Genomic DNA, 19,183 nt, shown 5'->3' with positions numbered 1-19,183 from the left:
GTAGAAACATCTATATACAGCATGTGCAAATGAGGTAGGATAAGAGAGGTAAGGCAATAAATAGGCCATGGTGGCGAAGTAGTGGTGGGTAGTATATGGGGCTTTGGTGACAAAACAGATGTTACTGTGATAGACTGCATCCAATTTATTGAGTAGGGTATTGGAGGCTATTTTGTGAATGACATCGCCAAAGTCGACGATCGGTAGTATGGTCAGTTTTACAAGGGTATGTTTGGCAGCATGAGTGAAGAATGCTTTGTTGCGAAATAGAAAGCTGATTCTAGATTTAACTTTGGATTGGAGATGTTTGATGTGGGTCTGGAAGGAGAGTTTTCAGTCTAACCAGACACCTAAGTATTTGTAGTTGTCCACATATTCTAAGTCAGAGCCGTCCAGAGTAGTGATGCTGGACGGGCGGGCAGGTGCGGACAGCGATCGGTTGAAGAGCATGCATTTAGTTTTACTTGCATTTAAGAGCAGTTGGAGGCCACGGAAGGAGAGTTGTATGGCATCTGGAGGTTAGTTAGCACAGTGTCCAAAGAAGGGCCAGAAGTATACAGAATGGTGTCGTCTGCGTAGAGGTGGATGAGAGAATCACCAGCAGCAAGAGCGACATCATTGATGTATACAGAGAAGAGAGTCGGTCCAAGAATTGAACCCTGTGGCACCCCCATGGAGACTGCCAGAGGTCCGGACAGCAGACCCTCTGATTTGACACACTGAACTCTATCAGAGAAGTAGTTGGTGAACCAGGCGAGGCAGTCATTTGAGAAGCCAAGGCTATTGAGTCTGCCGATAAGAATGCTGTGATTGACAGAGTCGAAAACCTTGGCCAGGTCGATGAATACGGCTGCACAGTATTGTCTCTTATCGATGGTGGTTATGATATCGTTTAGGATCTTGAGCGTGGCTGAGGTGCACCCATGACCAGCTCTGAAACCAGATTGCATAGCGGAGAAGCAATGGTGGGATTCGAAATGGTCTGTGAGCTGTTTGTTAACTTGGCTTTCGAAGACCTTAGAAAGACAGGGTAGGATAGATATAGGTCTATAACAGTTTGGGTCTAGAGTGTTTCCCCCTTTGAAGAGGGGGATGACCGCGGCAGGTTTCCAATCTTTAGGAATCTCAGACGATACGAAAGAGAGGTTGAACAGGCTAGTAATAAGGGTTGCAACAATTGCGGCGGATAATTTTAGAAAGAGGGGGTCCAGAGTGTCTAGGCTGGCTGATTTGTAGAGGTCCAGATTTTGCAGCTTTTTCAGAACATCGGCTATCTGGATTTGGGGGAAGGAGAAATGGGGAGGCTTGGGCAAGTTGCTGAGGGGGGCACAAGGCTGTTGACCGGGGTAGGGGTAGCAAGGTGGAAAGCATGGCCAGCCGTAGAAAAATGCTTCTTGAAATTCCCAATTATCGTGTATTTATCTGTGGTGACAGTGTTTCCTAGCCTCAGAGCAGTGGGCAGCTGGGAGGAGGTGCTCTTATTTTCCATGGACTTTACAGTGTCCCAGAACATTTTTGAGTTGGTACTACAGGATGCAAATTTCTGTTTGAAAAAGCTAGCCTTTGCTTTCCTAACTGCCCGTGTATATTGGTTCCTAACTTCCCTGAAAAGTTGCATATCGCGGGGGCTGTTCGATGCTAATGCAGTACGCCACAGGATGTTTTTGTGCTGGTCAAGGGCAGTCAGGTCTGGAGTGAACCAAGGGCTATATCTGTTCCTGGTTCTAAATTTCTTGAATGGGGCATGCTTATTTAAGATGGTGAGGAAAGCACTTTTAATGAATAACCAGGCATCCTCTACTGACGGAATGAAGTCAATATCCTTCCAGGATACCCGGGCCAGGTCGATTTGAAATGCCTGCTCCCTGAAGTGTTTTAGGGAGCGTTTGACAGTGATGAGGGCTGGTCGGCACTGAGGCAGTGATCTCTGAGATCCTGGTTGAAGACAGCAGAGGTGTATTTGGAGGGCAGGTTGGTTAGGATGACATCTATGAGGTTGCCCGTGTTTACGGATTTGGGGTTGTATCTGGTAGGTTAATTGATGCAATCTACTGCAGAGATAGCCTGTAACTCCACCCCCTTTGGCATTTCTATCTTGTCGGAAAATGTTATAGTTGGGGATGGAAATGTCAGGGTTTTTGGTGGCCTTCCTAAGCCAGGATTCAGACACAGCTAGGACATTCGCGTTGGCAGGGTGTGGTAAAGCAGTGAATAAAACAAACTTGAGGAGGCTTCTTATGTTAAAATGCACGAAACCAAGGCTTTTACGGTTACAGAGGTCATCAACAGAGATAGCCCTAGGGAATGGGAGTGGAGCTAGGCACTGCAGGACCTGGATTCACCTCTACATCACCAGAGGAGGAGTAGGATGAGGGTGCGGCTAAAGGCTATAAGAACTGGTCGTCTAGTACGTTCGGAACAGAGAGTAAAAGGAGCAGGTTTCTGGGCCCGATAGAATAGATTCAAGGCATAATGTACAGACAAGGGTATGGTAGAATGTGAATACAGTGGAGGTAAACCTAGGCATTGAGTGATGATGAGAGAGATATTGTCTCTAGAAACATAATTTAAACCAGGTGATGTCACCGCATGTGTGGGAGGTGGAACAAAATGGTTAGCTGAGGCATATTGAGCAGGGCTGGAGGCTCTACAGTGAAATAAGACCGTAATCACTAACCAAAAAAGCGATGGACAAGGCATATTTACAGGGAGAGGCGTGCGTAGCCGAGTGATCATGGGGTCTAGTGAGTAGCTAGGCGAGCTGGAGACACGGCGATTCAGACAGCTAGCGGGCCGGGGCTAGCAGACTCGCAGAAGTGCCTTATGGGGGATGTCGCAACGGAAGAGTCTGTTGTAGCCCCCTCGGGCGGTTACATTGGCAGACAAGTCGTGACGGATCGGCAGGGCTCCGTGTAATAAAAGGGTCCAGGCCAATTGGCATATTAGGTATTGTAGCCCAAGTGGCTGATGGACCTCTTCAGCTAACAGTCCGATATGCTCTAGATAGCTAGCGGTCCGGGGCTAGCAGATGGGCATTCAGGGGAAGTCGTGACGGAGGAGCCTGTTGAAAACCCCCTTGGGCGGCTTACGTCGGTAGACCAATCATGAAGGATCATCGGGGCTCCGTGTAATAAAAGGGTCCAGGCCAATTGGCTAAATAGGTATTTGCTGATGGACCTCTAGCACAGGCTAGCTCCAGGCTAATTTGTGCTTTCTTCTGGACAGAGACGTTAGCCAGGGGGTAGCAGCTAGCTAGCCGTGATGATCCAGATGAGAAGGTTCAGAGCGGTAGGAATCAATATATGTGGGGAAAAAGAGTCCAGTATGCTCTGGGTTGAATCGCGCTGTGCAGACTGGCAGGAGTTGTCCGGGCTAAAGGTTAGCTTATGACCGCTAGCAGCGGCTAGCTGACTGCTAGCTTCTGTTGGGGGTTCCGGTTCTAAAGTAAAGAAAATAGCAGATCTATACCACATTGGGTGAGGCGCGTTGAAGTTGAGGTTTAAAAAATATTGTAAAAATAAATGTGAAGGAAATGCAAAGAAGAAAATATATATACACTGGACGCGACAAGACGAAGACAAAGATGCCTGACTGCTACGCCATCTTGGATATGATGATGAAATAATGATGATGATGAGGATGATGATTATAATAATGAAGAATATTGATGATAATGATGTTTATAATAATGATGATGATGGTGATTATGATGATGATGATGTTTATAATGATGATGATAATGTTTATAATGATGATGATGATGATGATGATGATACATTTGATTTTAAATGCTTTTAAACGTTAATAGAACCTTTATGATCAGAGGACAAAATAATGACACCCCTCTCCTCCTCTGTCAAAATAATGACACCCCTCTCCTCCTCTGTCAAAATAATGACACCCCTCTCCTCCTCTGTCAAAATAATGACACCCCTCCTCCTCTGTCAAAATAATGACACCCCTCTCCTCCTCTGTCAAAATAATGACACCCCTCTCCTCTGTCAAAATAATGACACTCCTCTCCTCCTCTGTCAAAATAATGACACCCCTCTCCTCCTCTGTCAAAATAATGACACCCCTCTCCTCCTCTGTCAAAATAATGACACCCCTCACCCCCTCTGTCAAAATAATGACACCCCTCTCCTCCTCTGTCAAAACAATGACACCCCTCTCCTCTGTCAAAATAATGACACCCCTCTCCTCCTCTGTCAAAATAATGACACCCCTCCTCCTCTGTCAAAATAATGACACCCCTCTCCTCTGTCAAAATAATGACACCCCTCTCCTCCTCTGTCAAAATAATGACACCCCTCTCCTCTGTCAAAATAATGACACTCCTCTCCTCCTCTGTCAAAATAATGACACCCCTCTCCTCCTCTGTCAAAATAATGACACCCCTCTCCTCCTCTGTCAAAATAATGACACCCCTCTCCTCTGTCAAAATAATGACACTCCTCTCCTCCTCTGTCAAAATAATGACACCCCTCTCCTCCTCTGTCAAAATAATGACACCCCTCTCCTCCTCTGTCAAAATAATGACACCCCTCTCCTCCTCTGTCAAAATAATGACACCCCTCACCCCCTCTGTCAAAATAATGACACCCCTCTCCTCCTCTGTCAAAACAATGACACCCCTCTCCTCTGTCAAAATAATGACACCCTCTCCTCTGTCAAAATAATGACACCCCTCTCCCCCTCTGTCAAAATAATGACACCCTCTCCCCCTCTGTCAAAATAATGACACCCCTCTCCCCCTCTGTCAAAATAATGACACCCCTCTCCCCCTCTGTCAAAATAATGACACCCCTCTCCTCTGTCAAAATAATGACACCCCTCTCCCCCTCTGTCAAAATAATGACACCCCTCTCCCCCTCTGTCAAAAATATTGACACCCCTCTCCTCTGTCAAAATAATGACACCCCTCTCCCCCTCTGTCAAAATAATGACACCCCTCTCCTCCTCTGTCAAAATAATGACACCCCTCTCCTCCTCTGTCAAAATAATGACACCCCTCTCCCCCTCTGTCAAAATAATGACACCCCTCTCCTCCTCTGTAAAAATAATGACACCCCTCTCCTCCTCTGTCAAAATAATGACACCCCTCTCCTCTGTCAAAATAATGACACTCCTCTCCTCCTCTGTCAAAATAATGACACCCCTCTCCTCCTCTGTCAAAATAATGACACCCCTCCTCCTCTGTCAAAATAATGACACCCCTCTCCTCCTCTGTCAAAATAATGACACCCCTCTCCTCTGTCAAAATAATGACACTCCTCTCCTCCTCTGTCAAAATAATGACACCCCTCTCCTCCTCTGTCAAAATAATGACACCCCTCTCCTCCTCTGTCAAAATAATGACACCCCTCACCCCCTCTGTCAAAATAATGACACCCCTCTCCTCCTCTGTCAAAACAATGACACCCCTCTCCTCTGTCAAAATAATGACACCCCTCTCCTCCTCTGTCAAAATAATGACACCCCTCCTCCTCTGTCAAAATAATGACACCCCTCTCCTCTGTCAAAATAATGACACCCCTCTCCTCCTCTGTCAAAATAATGACACCCCTCTCCTCTGTCAAAATAATGACACTCCTCTCCTCCTCTGTCAAAATAATGACACCCCTCTCCTCCTCTGTCAAAATAATGACACCCCTCTCCTCCTCTGTCAAAATAATGACACCCCTCTCCTCTGTCAAAATAATGACACTCCTCTCCTCCTCTGTCAAAATAATGACACCCCTCTCCTCCTCTGTCAAAATAATGACACCCCTCTCCTCCTCTGTCAAAATAATGACACCCCTCTCCTCCTCTGTCAAAATAATGACACCCCTCACCCCCTCTGTCAAAATAATGACACCCCTCTCCTCCTCTGTCAAAACAATGACACCCCTCTCCTCTGTCAAAATAATGACACCCTCTCCTCTGTCAAAATAATGACACCCCTCTCCCCCTCTGTCAAAATAATGACACCCTCTCCCCCTCTGTCAAAATAATGACACCCCTCTCCCCCTCTGTCAAAATAATGACACCCCTCTCCCCCTCTGTCAAAATAATGACACCCCTCTCCTCTGTCAAAATAATGACACCCCTCTCCCCCTCTGTCAAAATAATGACACCCCTCTCCCCCTCTGTCAAAAATATTGACACCCCTCTCCTCTGTCAAAATAATGACACCCCTCTCCCCCTCTGTCAAAATAATGACACCCCTCTCCTCCTCTGTCAAAATAATGACACCCCTCTCCTCCTCTGTCAAAATAATGACACCCCTCTCCCCCTCTGTCAAAATAATGACACCCCTCTCCTCCTCTGTAAAAATAATGACACCCCTCTCCTCCTCTGTCAAAATAATGACACCCCTCTCCCCCTCTGTCAAAATAATGACACCCCTCTCCTCTCCCACAAATCCATCTCCCAGAATGCACCGACTTCTCTCCGCCAGTGGCGGTGATGCTGATGATCTTCCTCTGTCTGGAGGCCTTCCTCTTCCTCACCTTCACCGTAGTGATGTTCGGAACGCAGATACACTCCATCTGCAATGACGAGACGGTGAGGTACCAAGCTCTGTGGTCGTCACCACTTAAAGGAAGTCAAGGTTAACACATTATTACTGACACCGTGCCCAGCCTGCAGTGGTGGAAGAAGCTCTGTGGTCGTCACCACTTAAAGGAACACTTGTCAACCACTTAAAGAAACACTTGTCAAGGTTAACACCAGCCTGCAGTGGTGGAAAAAGTTCTCAATTCTCATACTTGAGTAAAAGTAAAGATACTTTAATAGATAATGAATCAAGTAAAAGTGAAAGTCACCCAATAAAATACTACTTGAGTGAAAGTCACCCAGTAAAATACTACTTGAGTAAAAGTCACCCAGGAAAATACTACTTGAGTGAAAGTCACCCAGTAAAATACTACTTGAGGGAAAGTCACCCAGCTAAAATACTACTTGAGTAAAAGTCACCCAGGTAAAATACTACTTGAGTAAAAGTCACCCAGTAAAATACTACTTGAGTAAAAGTCACCCAGTAAAATACTACTTGAGTGAAAGTCACCCAGTAAAATACTACTTGAGTAAAAGTCACCCAGGTAAAATACTACTTGAGTAAAAGTCACCTGGTAAAATACTACTTGAGTGAAAATCACCCAGTAAAATACTACTTGAGTAAAAGTCACCCTGTAAAATACTACTTGAGTGAAAGTAAAAGTCACCCAGTAAAATACTACTTGAGTAAAAGTCACCCAGTAAAATACTACATGAGTAAAAGTCACCCATGTAAAATACTACTTGAGTAAAAGTCACCCAGTCAAATACTACTTGAGTAAAAGTCACCCAGTCAAATACTACTTGAGTAAAAGTCACCCAGTCAAATACTACTTGAGTAAAAGTCACCCAGGTAAAATACTACTTGAGTAAAAGTCACCCAGTAAAATACTACTTGAGTAAAAGTCACCCAGTAAGATACTACTTGAGTGAAAGTAAAAGTCACCCAGTAAAATACTACTTGAGTAAAAGTCACCCAGTAAAATACTACTTGAGTAAAAGTCACCCAGTAAAATACAACTTGAGTAAAAGTCACCCAGTCAAATACTACTTGAGTAAAAGTCACCCAGTCAAATACTACTTGAGTAAAAGTCACCCAGTCAAATACTACTTGAGTAAAAGTCACCCAGTCAAATACTACTTGAGTAAAAGTCACCCAGTCAAATACTACTTGAGTGAAAGTCACCCAGTAAAATACTACTTGAGTAAAAGTATTTGGTTTTAAATGTACGTACGTATCGAAAGTAAATGTACAAGTACAGTTGAAGTCGGAAGTTTACATACACTTAGGTTGGACTCATTAAAACTCGTTTTTCAACCACTCCACAAATGTCTTGTTAACAAACTATAGTTTTGGCAAGTCGGTTAGAACATCTACTTTATGCATGACACAAGTACATTTTCCAACAATTATTTACAGATGATTTCACTTATAATTCACTGTATCACAATTCCAGTGGGTCAGAAGTTTACATACACTAAGTTGACTGTGCCTTTAAACAGCTTGGAAAATTCTAGAAAATGATGTCAGGGCTTTAGAAGCTTCTGATTGGCTAATTGACATAATTTGAATCAATTGGAGATGTACCTGTGGATGTATTTCAAGGCCTAGCTTCAAACTCAGTGCCTCTTTGCTTGACATCATGGGAAAATCTAAAGAAATCAGCCAAGACCTCTGGTTCATCCTTCGGAGCATTTTCCAAACGCCTGAAGATGCCACGTTCATCTGTACAAACAATAGTATGCAAGTATAAACACCATGGGACCAAGCAGCCGTCATACCGCTCAGGAAGGAGACGCATTCTGTCTCCTAGAGATGAATGTACTTTGGTGCGAAAAGTGCAAATCAATCCTAGAACAACAGCAAAGGACAGTGTGAAGATGCTGGAGGAAACCGGTACAAAAGTATCTATATCCACAGTAAAACGAGTCCTACATCGACAACCTGAAAGGCCGCTCAGCAAGGAAGAAGTCACTGCTCCAAAACCGCCATAAAAAAAGCCAGACTACGGTTTGCAACTGCACATGGGGACAAAGATCGTTGAAGAAATGTCCTCCGGTCTGATGAAACAAAAATATAACTGTTTGGCCATAATGACCATCGTCGTGTTTGGAAGAAAAAGGGGGGGACTTGCGAGCCGAAGAACACCATCCCACCCGTGAAGCACGATGGTGGCAGCATCATGTTATGGGGTGCTTTGGGGCAGGAGGGACTGGTGCACTTCACAAAATAGATGGCATCATGATGAAGGAAAATTATGTGGATATATTGAAGCAACATCTCAAGACATCAGTCAGGAAGTTGAAGCTTGGTCGTTAATGGGTCTTGCAATGACCCCAATCATACTTCCAAAGTTGTGGAAAAATAGCTTAAGGACAACAAAGTCAAGGTATTGGAGTGGCCATCACAAAGCCCTGACCTCAATCCTGTCTAAAATGTGTGGGCAGAACTGAAAAAGCGTGTTCGAGCAAGGAGGCCTACAAACCTGACTCATTTACACCAGCTCTGTCAGGAGGAATGGGACAAAATTTACCCAACTTATTGTGGGAAGCTTGTGGAAGGCTACCCAAAACGTTTGACCCAAGTTAAACAATTTAAAGGTAATGCTACCAAATACTAATTGAGTGTATCTAAACATCTGACCCATTGGGAATGTGATGAAAGAAATAAAAGCTGAAATAAATCATTCTCTCTACTATTATTCTGACATTTCACATTCTTAAAATAAAGTGGTGATTCTAACTGACCTAAGACAGGGAATTTTTACTAAGATCAAATGTCAGGAATTGTGAAGAACTGAGTTTAAATGTATTTGGCTAAGGTGTATGTAAACTTCCCACTTCAACTGTCAGTTCTTTCCTCCACTGGTTTACAGGAACAGTGAACCTCGGTCATTGAATGGTTCACTGCCTGTTTCCCTGGGTTTACTTTCTGTTGCTTTCCAAAATCAGGTGATTAAATGAAGGTGTATTATGCTGAAGGATTTAGGATTGACCCCTGACCTTCAGAGTTCACAACCTGACCCTAGTTATGGGGAATGACCTCAATTCAATCTGACTTTATTTTAACCCAACTAGAAGCTCTCTGTGACTGTAACCAAGTCTATACGGGTATATATAGGCTTCTGTCTGCAGCTTCTCCTGGCAGATAGCTGTGGTAGTAACTACTGACTATCACAGATCACCTCAAAGTAACTGGTCCCTCAGTCTAGTAATAATAACAGTTGGGTTAGTAACTGGTCCCTCAGTCTAGTAATAATACCAGTTGGGTTAGTAACTGGTCCCTCAGTCTAGTAATAATAACAGTTGGGTTAGTGACTGGTCCCTCAGCCTAGTAATAATACCAGTTGGGTTAGTAACTGGTCCCTCAGCCTAGTAATAATACCAGTTGGGTTAGTAACAGAGTAGCTGGTGTCTCTCCTCTCCAGGTTCATCTCATCTCCTAGTCTGACTGGACTACAGATCATTCTGGTCCAACTCCTTCAGTTTTCCCCTGATATTCATGAACAAATAGGACAAAATGTCTGTCCTGAATCGACCTAGTTGAGGCAGCAGTAGCACGGTTTCATTAAACTAGTATGTTGACTAAAGTGTCTGTCTGTCTGTTTTCTGTGTCTGTCTGTCGGTCTGTGTCTGTCTGTCGGTCTGTGTCTGTCTGTCTGTCTGTCTGTCTGTCTGTCGGTCTGTGTCTGTCTGTCGGTCTGTGTCTGTCTGTCGGTCTGTGTCTGTCTGTCGGTCTGTGTCTGTCTGTCGGTCTGTGTCTGTCTGTCGGTCTGTGTCTGTCGGTCTGTGTCTGTGTCTGTGTGTCTGTCTGTCGGTCTGTGTCTGTCTGTCGGTCTGTGTCTGTCTGTCTGTGTCTGTCGGTCTGTGTCTGTCTGTCGGTCTGTGTCTGTCTGTCGGTCTGTGTCTGTCTGTCGGTCTGTGTCTGTCTGTCTGTGTCTGTCGGTCTGTGTCTGTCTGTCGGTCTGTGTCTGTCTGTCGGTCTGTGTCTGTCTGTCGGTCTGTGTCTGTCTGTCGGTCTGTGTCTGTCTGTCTGTCTGTCGGTCTGTGTCTGTCTGTCTGTCGGTCTGTGTCTGTCTGTCGGTCTGTGTCTGTCGGTCTGTGTCTGTCTGTCGGTCTGTGTCTGTCTGTCTGTGTCTGTCTGTCGGTCTGTGTCTGTCTGTCGGTCTGTGTCTGTCTGTCGGTCTGTGTCTCTGTCTGTCGGTCTGTGTCTGTCTGTCTGTCGGTCTGTGTCTGTCTGTCTGTCGGTCTGTGTCTGTCTGTCGGTCTGTGTCTGTCTGTCGGTCTGTGTCTGTCTGTCTGTGTCTGTTTCATCTCCCAGGAGATCGAGCGTCTGAAGAATGAGAAGCCGACGTGGGAGCGGCGTGTGCGCTGGGAGGTGATGAAGGCCGTGTTCGGAGGCCCACCCTCCTTCCTCTGGTTCAACCCATTCACCGGCCTGCGTCTGCGGCGCCTACTGATGACACGTACACGCCGTAGTGGTGTGGAGTTCTCTGTCTGAGGGCTGAGCAGCCAAACACAGCTCTTCCCCGTCTGATAGCCTCGGACCTTTCTGGACCGTCTGATAGCCTCGGACCTCTCTGGACCATCTGATACCCCCGGAACCTCTGGACCGTCTGGTACCCCCGGACCTCTCTGGACCATCTGATACCCCCGGACCTCTCTGGACCGTCTGGTACCCCCGGACCTCTCTGGACCGTCTGGTATCCCGGACCTCTCTGGACAGTCTGATACCCGCGGACCTCTCTGGACCGTCTGATACCCCCGGACCTCTCTGGACCGTCTGATACCCCCGGATCTCTCTGGACCGTTGAACACATCATGGGGGTTCTGGTGGTACCCCTGGACTGATAGAATGGGGGTGTGATCTGTGACCTACGTAATGTAGAACAGCTGTACCCCCCCATACACACTACAGGGGCTCCCCTGAAGTCCCTGACTCTCTGCCCTTAGAAAAAGTGCTTCCAGCATGGCTGTCTCCACCCCACTGACAGGGAGACCTGTATCTGGGTCTGTCCTCAACACAGAGAGACTAGGGCTTTATCTGGGTCTGTCCTCCACACAGAGAGACTAGGGCTTTATCTGGGTCTGTCCTCCACACAGAGAGACTAGGGCTTTATCTGGGTCTGTCCTCAACACAGAGAGACTAGGGCTTTATCTGGGTCTGTCCTCAACACAGAGAGACTAGGGCTTTATCTGGGTCTGTCCTCCACACAGAGAGACTAGGGCTTTATCTGGGTCAGTCTGTCCACACAGCGAGACTAGGGCTTTATCTGGGTCTGTCCTCCACACAGAGAGACTAGGGCTTTATCTGGGTCTGTCCTCCACACAGAGAGACTAGGGCTTTATCTGGGTCAGTCTGTCCACACAGCGAGACTAGGGCTTTATCTGGGTCTGTCCTCCACACAGCGAGACTAGGGCTTTATCTGGGTCAGTCTGTCCGCACAGAGAGACTAGGGCTTTATCTGGGTCAGTCTGTCCACACAGAGAGACTAGGGCTTTATCTGGGTCAGTCTGTCCACACAGAGAGACTAGGGCTGAATATGGGTCTGTCCTCAACACAGAGAGACTAGGGCTTTATCTGGGTCAGTCTGTCCACACAGCGAGACTAGGGCTTTATCTGGGTCTGTCCTCCACACAGCGAGACTAGGGCTTTATCTGGGTCTGTCCTCCACACAGAGAGACTAGGGCTTTATCTGGGTCAGTCTGTCCACACAGAGAGACTAGGGCTTTATCTGGGTCAGTCTGTCCACACAGCGAGACTAGGGCTTTATCTGGGTCAGTCTGTCCACACAGAGAGACTAGGGCTTTATCTGGGTCTGTCCTCCACACAGAGAGACTAGGGCTGAATATGGGTCTGTATCTGGGTCTGTCCTCCACACAGAGAGACTAGGGCTGAATATGTTTCTGGGTCTGTATCTGGGTCAGTCCTCTACACAGAGAGACTAGGGCTAAATATGGGTCTGGGTCTGTCCTCCACACAGAGAGACTAGGGCTGAATATGGGTCTGTATCTGGGTCAGTCTGTCCACACAGAGAGACTAGGGCTGAATATGTTTCTGGGTCTGTATCTGGGTCTGTCCTCCACACAGAGAGACTAGGGCTGAATCTGGGTCTGTATCTGGGTCTGTCCTCCACACAGAGAGACTAGGGCTGAATCTGGGTCTGTATCTGGGTCTGTTCTCCACACAGAGAGACTGGGGCTGAATCTCAAGATGAACCATTGGCCGCTAATCCTTTTGTGTTTGATAGTGATCACTCAACTGCCACTGTTCTGGGACAGGGAGAGACCAGCCTGCCCTCCTCTGCTGTGAGTCCCATTCAGTCAGCCAGCCAGTCAGTCAATCAGCCAGTCAGTCAGTCAGCCAGCCAGCCAGCCAGTCAGTCAGCCAGTCAGTCAATCAGCCAGCCAGTCAGCCAGTCAGTCAGCCAGTCAGCCAGTCAGTCAGCCAGTCAGTCAGCCAGCCAGTCAGCCAGTCAGTCAGCCAGTCAGCCAGTCAGTCAGCCAGCCAGTCAGCCAGTCAGTCAGCCAGTCAGTCAGTCAGCCAGTCAGTCAGCCAGCCAGCCAGTCAGCCAGTCAGTCAGCCAGTCAGTCAGCCAGTCAGTCAGTCAGCCAGCCAGTTTGCTTTTTTAAGGAGCTCCTCTTCTGTCTTTTTGATGAAGAACCTGCAGTATGGAACTGTCGAGGTGTCAGTCACAATCATTGTTCTGCTCTGAAGACACTGAGTTGTGATTGGACGTTATTTTATTTTATTTACTTATTTCCCCTTTATTTAACCAGGTAGGCTAGTTGAGAACAAGTTCTCATTTACAACTGCGACCTGGCCAAGATAAAGCATAGCAGTGTGAACAGACAACACAGAGTTACACATGGAGTAAACAATTAACAAGTCAATAATACAGTAGAAAAAAGGAGAGTCTATATACATTGTGTGCAAAAGGCATGAGGAGGTAGGCAAATAATTACAATTTTGCAGATTAACAACACTGGAGTGATAAATGATCAGATGGTTATGTACAGGTAGAGATATTGGTGTGCAAAAGAGCAGAAAAGTAAATAAATAAAAACAGTATGGGGATGAGGTAGGTGAAAATAAACAGGATTTGTCTAGGACACCCAATGGACAGACGGGACAGGAGTGAAATGACGTTCTGGGTTAACTACACTCCAGGACTTGTCTAGGACACCCAATGGACAGACGGGACAGGAGTGAAATGACGTTCTGAGTTAACTACACTCCAGGACTTGTCTAGGACACCCAATGGACAGATGGGACAGGAGTGAAATGACGTTCTGGGTTAACTACACTCCAGGACTTGTCTAGGACACCCAATGGACAGATGGGACAGGGGTGAAATGACGTTCTGAGTTAACTACACTCCAGGACTTGTCTAGGACACCCAATGGACAGATGGGACAGGAGTGAAATGACGTTCTGAGTTAACTACACTCCAGGACATGAACACTTCAGGCACTGAGGACAAACAGGTGACAGGGATGAAGACTGTGTTGAGCTCGTGTGGTTCTGTGACGCTTCTCAAGAAGCCTTATCCTCCCTGCCTCTGGCCACAACCCAAGTGTCCTGACATTAAACATCCTGATCCTCCCTGCCTCTGGTCACAACCCAAGTGTCCTGACATTAAACATCCTGATCCTCCCTGCCTCTGGTCACAACCCAAGTTTCCTGACATTAAACATCCTGATCCTCCCTGCCTCTGGCCACAACTCAAGTGTCCTGACATTAAACATCCTGATCCTCCCTGCCTCTGGCCACAACCCAAGTGTCCTGACATCATTAAACATCCTGATCCTCCCTGCCTCTGGCCACAACCCAAGTGTCCTGACATCATTAAACATCCTGGACATAGACTCTACCCTACTGAACACAGACCATCACTACTGACATTAACCATGTTCAGGACCATGTTCAGTAGACTCAAATGGGACAAACACATTTACACGGGGGAGGTACTACCAGAATTGAGCAAATCCGAAACGCTGAAAAATGTATTTTTGTTGATTCTTTGTATTTTGTCTCATTGGTTGTTTTTCCTCCTTGTTTAGGAGCTGCTACAGTGTTTCCCAGACCCCAAGTCCCCCCCTTTACCAGTGTTTCCCAAGTCCCCCCCTTTACCAGTGTTTCCCAAGTCCCCCCCTTTACCAGTGTTTCCCAGACCCCAAGTCCCCCCCCCCTTTACCAGTGTTTCCCAAGTCCCCCCCTTTACCAGTGTTTCCCAAGTCCCCCCCTTTACCAGTGTTTCCCAAGTCCCCCCCTTTACCAGTGTTTCCCAAGTCCCCCCCTTTACCAGTGTTTCCCAAGTCCCCCCCTTTACCAGTGTTTCCTAAGTCCCCCCCTTTACCAGTGTTTCCCAGACCCCAAGTCCCCCCTTTACCAGTGTTTCCCAAGTCCCCCCCTTTACCAGTGTTTCCCAAGTCCCCCCCTTTACCAATGCTTCCCATACTTGGAGCTTTGGGTTTGTCCCAACTGGCACCCTATTCCCTATATAGTGCACTACTTTTGACCAGAGCCATAGAAAGTGCATTATTTAGGGAATAGGCAGCCAGTTGGAACACACAGCCTTTAATACAAACTTCATTGGTGAAGCAATGGGTCTCCCTCATGATGAAGGCTAATTCAGTCCACCATTTTGTTCCCCCTCAGCCCTCCTGACCTCCCTCATGATGAAGGCTAATTCAGTCCACCATTTTGTTTCCCCTCAGCCCTCCTGACCTCCCTCATGATGAAGGCTAATTTAGTCCACCATTTTGTTCCCCCTCAGCCCTCCTGACCTCCCTCATGATAAAGGCTAATTTAGTCCACCATTTTGTTCCCCCTCAGCCCTCCTGACCTCCCTCATGATGAAGGCTAATTCAGTCCACCATTTTGTTCCCCCTCAGCCCTCCTGACCTCCCTCATGATGAAGGCTAATTCAGTCCACCATTTTGTTCCCCCTCAGCCCTCCTGACCTCCCTCATGATGAAGGCAAATTCAGTCCACCATTTTGTTCCCCCTCAGCCCTCCTGACCTCCCTCATGATGAAGGCTAATTCAGTCCACCATTTTGTTCCCCCTCAGCCCTCCTGACCTCCCTCATGATGAAGGCTAATTCAGTCCACCATTTTGTTCCCCCTCAGCCCTCCTGACCTCCCTCATGATGAAGGCTAATTCAGTCCACCATTTTGTTCTCCCTCAGCCCTCCTGACCTCCCTCATGATGAAGGCTAATTCAGTCCACCATTTTGTTCTCCCTCAGCCCTCCTGACCTCATCTCTCTGCTGATTTAGTTGTCTTCACAACAGAGCCATTGTGACACAGGGTATTGATGATCATCAACCACCCGTTTGTTTTATGAGATATGCGTTACCCTAATCAATACAATCATCAATCATGCAAATATCCGCCATTGATTAATGCTGTATGTTTTAAACTGTAACCATTTGGTTTATGATTGTAGATATAATTTGTTTTAAAATAAAGAGCTTTAGTCTGTGAACAACATGTCCCATATGTAAAAGCCTGATGTGGAAAAAGGATCTCATTATTTTACTCCCTGTGTCAGGCTGTGGGTAACTGGTCCTGCTGACTTGTGGTGCGTGTTTGTCAGGCTGTGGGTACCTGCTCCTGCTGACTCCATTTGTGGTGCGTGTTTCTGTCAGGCTGTGGGTAACTGGTGCATGGAACAGGTGCAGGAGAGCAGAGAGGAGTGTACAAGGTCATTTATTCCATGAACAGCCTCGGACTCGTCCACCTCCACTATGAACGCCAAAGAGGGATCCGGATGAGCCAGCACCGGAGCCGAGGTAAACAGAGCCTTCAGGTGACCAAAAGCCCTGGCCGCCTCAGCCGACCACTGTAAACGCACCGGCCCCCCCTTCAGCAGTGAGGTAATGGGAGCCGCTACCTGTCCCCAACCCCGGATAAACCTCTGGTAGTAGTTGGCAAACTAGAAACCGCTGCACTTCCTTAACCGTGGTGGGAGTCGGCCAATTACACACGGCTGAAATGCGGTCACTCTCCATCTCCACCCCTGACGTGGAAATGCGGTACCCTAGGAAGGAGACTGACTGAAAAAAACAGGCATTTCTCAGCCTTGACGTACAGGTCATGCTCCAACAGTCTACCAAGCACCTTGCGCACCAGGGACACATGCTCGGCGCGTGTACCGGAGTGTATCAGAATGTCGTCGATATACACCACTACACCCTACCCGTGCAGGTCCCTGAAAATCTTGTCTACAAAGGCTTGGAATACTGATGGAGCATTCATCAACCGGTACGGCATTACGATGTACTCATAGTGCCCAGAGGTGGTACTAAATGCCGTCTTCCACTCGTCCCCCTCCCGGATACGCACCGGGTTTTAAGCGCTCCTGAGATCCAATTTTCTATGAGCGCCTTATGCGGGGAAATCTCAGGAAAATTAATAAACAAAAACACGTGAGCAACAGGGGGCTTTGGGTGAGCCTGGTACCGACTCACCTGGAGTGACACGATAGTGCCCTGCCTGCTGCCTCGACTCCTAGAGGAACATCCCCAGCACCGACCGGCAGTGTGCCCTCTGCGACCACAGATGGTGCATGGATCAACCCTCCTCCGGTCGCCCTAATTGCAGCACCTCCCAGCTCCATGGGCGTCGGAGCGGTGGTGCTGGGGGATGGAATCGACAGACCCCGATCTGGATGTCCGTGGGTAGCCAGCAGGTTATCCAACCTCATGGAAATGTCCACCAGCTGGTCGAAGGTCAGAGTTGTGTCCCTACAGGCCAACTCCCGACGGACGTCCTCACGCAAACTACAACGGTAGTGATCGATCAGGGTCCTGTTGTTCCACCCTGCGCCGGCGGCCAGGGTCCGGAAGTCCAATGCGAACTTCTGTGCGCTCCTTGCCTCCGGTGCACGAGACGGTAAAATCCTCAAATTTGTCCAGCACCGCTCCTCCTTCCTCCCATACCGCGTTGGCCCAATCCAGGGCTTTCCCTGAGAGACAGGAGACGAGGGTGGACACGCTCTCGCGCCCCCCAAGGAGTTGGGTGCACGGTCGCCAGGTAGAGCTCCAGTTGGAGTAGGAAACCCTGACATCCCGCTGCCTTCCCATCGTACTCCCTCAGAAGGGAGAGCCGAATCCCACAGGAACCGGGTGAGGGAGGGGTGATCAGTGGTGTCCTTGGTGGTGCTGGTGGAGGAACTCTTTCTCTCCCAGCGCTCCATCGTCTGTAGGACGCGATCCATGGCGGTGCCGAGATGTTGTAGAATCGCCTCATGCTGCTGGACGCGCTCCTCAACCCCTAGTACCGGGGTAACTGCTCCTGCTGACTCCATTTGTGGTGCGTGTTTCTGTCAGGCTGTGGGTAACTGGTGCATGGAACAGGTGCAGGAGAGCAGAGAGGAGTGTACAAGCACTCAAACAATACCAGCCAACAAGTAACGACCTGAACATTATATACAAACACGCACAGAAACATGGGGGAAACAGAGGGTTAAATAATGAACATGTAATTGGGGAATAGAAACCAGGTGTGTAGAAAACAACAAAGACAAAACAAATGGAAAATGAAAAGTGGATCGGCGATGGCTAGAAAGCCCGAACAAGGAGAGGGACCAACTTTGGCGGAAGTCGTGACACCCTGAGGGTCTGTAGGATGTGTCTCTGAAGACATGCTATCTGAAGACAACACACGCCTTTCATTAAAATGCTGTAATGAGAATGTATGTTATTTAGATACGTTGGGGCGGAGGGAACACTGAAAGACAACGGATCTGACCCAATGGTACCCTACTCCCTATACTGCTTAGAACATAACGCTTAGGGTTCTGGTCTAAAGTAGTGCACTATGTAGGGAATAGGGTGCCGTAGGTCTCTGGTCTAATGTAGTGCACTATATAGGGAATAGGGTGCTGTAGGGCTGGTCTAAAGTAGTGCACTATATAGGGAATAGGGTGCCATAGGGCATAATAATGATCATAATCTTGTGATTATTGTGACTTTTGCCATTGTAATTGTTTGTAAGCTCGTGCGGTCCAAAATTTATCTATAATGTATGCTATCCATTTGTTGTTTGTATGCTGTTCTTTGTATGCCATTTTAATATTTGAGAATTAACCAATGATATTAGGCCACACCTGGCCATGATCACAGACGCCTGTGTTTCTTTTGGCACTACATAAACGAGTCATCCCACAGTGTTTGTGATTATACCCTGATGAAGACAGCTTGTCTGTCGAAACGTTGGATATTACATTTTTGCATCGGAGCTCCTAGAGTGTTCGGCTCCTTTATTTGCAAGACCTTTCTTGATACACAGGAAACTGTTGACAAACTAACAGAGTTGCAGTTCGTGACACCCAAACCGGTGTGCCTGGTATCTACTACCAATTATTGAAAGATGTTTTTAAATGGTCTCAAATTGTCTTTATAATGTGTTGTTTTGCATAATTAACCTGATTCGATTAAAATAATGATGGCTATTTGGCTGTTCCATGTATTGCCCTGTGCAAAAACGTGTGGATGTGAACCAATATGCACTGAATTTGAATCTGATAAGATAATATTAATATTAGATTCATATAAATCAGATTATTCAAGAATCAATGACGGACACCAAGAAATCTAAAGTCTGTGCCTTTAAATCGAGCGCGGCAAACAAACGCA

General features: G+C 47.2%; 1 protein-coding gene across 1 annotated transcript in view; it reads left to right on the top strand.

Annotated features, from left to right (window-relative positions):
* The window catches only part of LOC139411744 (palmitoyltransferase ZDHHC7-like), a 44,273-nt gene extending 28,241 nt beyond the window's left edge, over positions 1 to 16,032 (top strand). Inside the window, exons 7-8 of the mRNA XM_071158438.1 lie at positions 6,416 to 6,546; positions 10,859 to 16,032. Of these exons, the coding sequence (XP_071014539.1) occupies positions 6,416 to 6,546; positions 10,859 to 11,038 (311 nt within the window). The 3' untranslated portion in view covers positions 11,039 to 16,032. The remainder of the gene's footprint in view (positions 1 to 6,415; positions 6,547 to 10,858) is intronic.
* The last annotated feature ends 3,151 nt before the right edge of the window (positions 16,033 to 19,183 follow it).

Source organism: Oncorhynchus clarkii, chromosome 6 (assembly GCF_045791955.1).
Source record: "Oncorhynchus clarkii lewisi isolate Uvic-CL-2024 chromosome 6, UVic_Ocla_1.0, whole genome shotgun sequence".
NCBI classification, from domain to species: Eukaryota; Metazoa; Chordata; class Actinopteri; order Salmoniformes; family Salmonidae; genus Oncorhynchus; species Oncorhynchus clarkii.
This window is presented reverse-complemented; position numbering and strand designations above follow the sequence as displayed.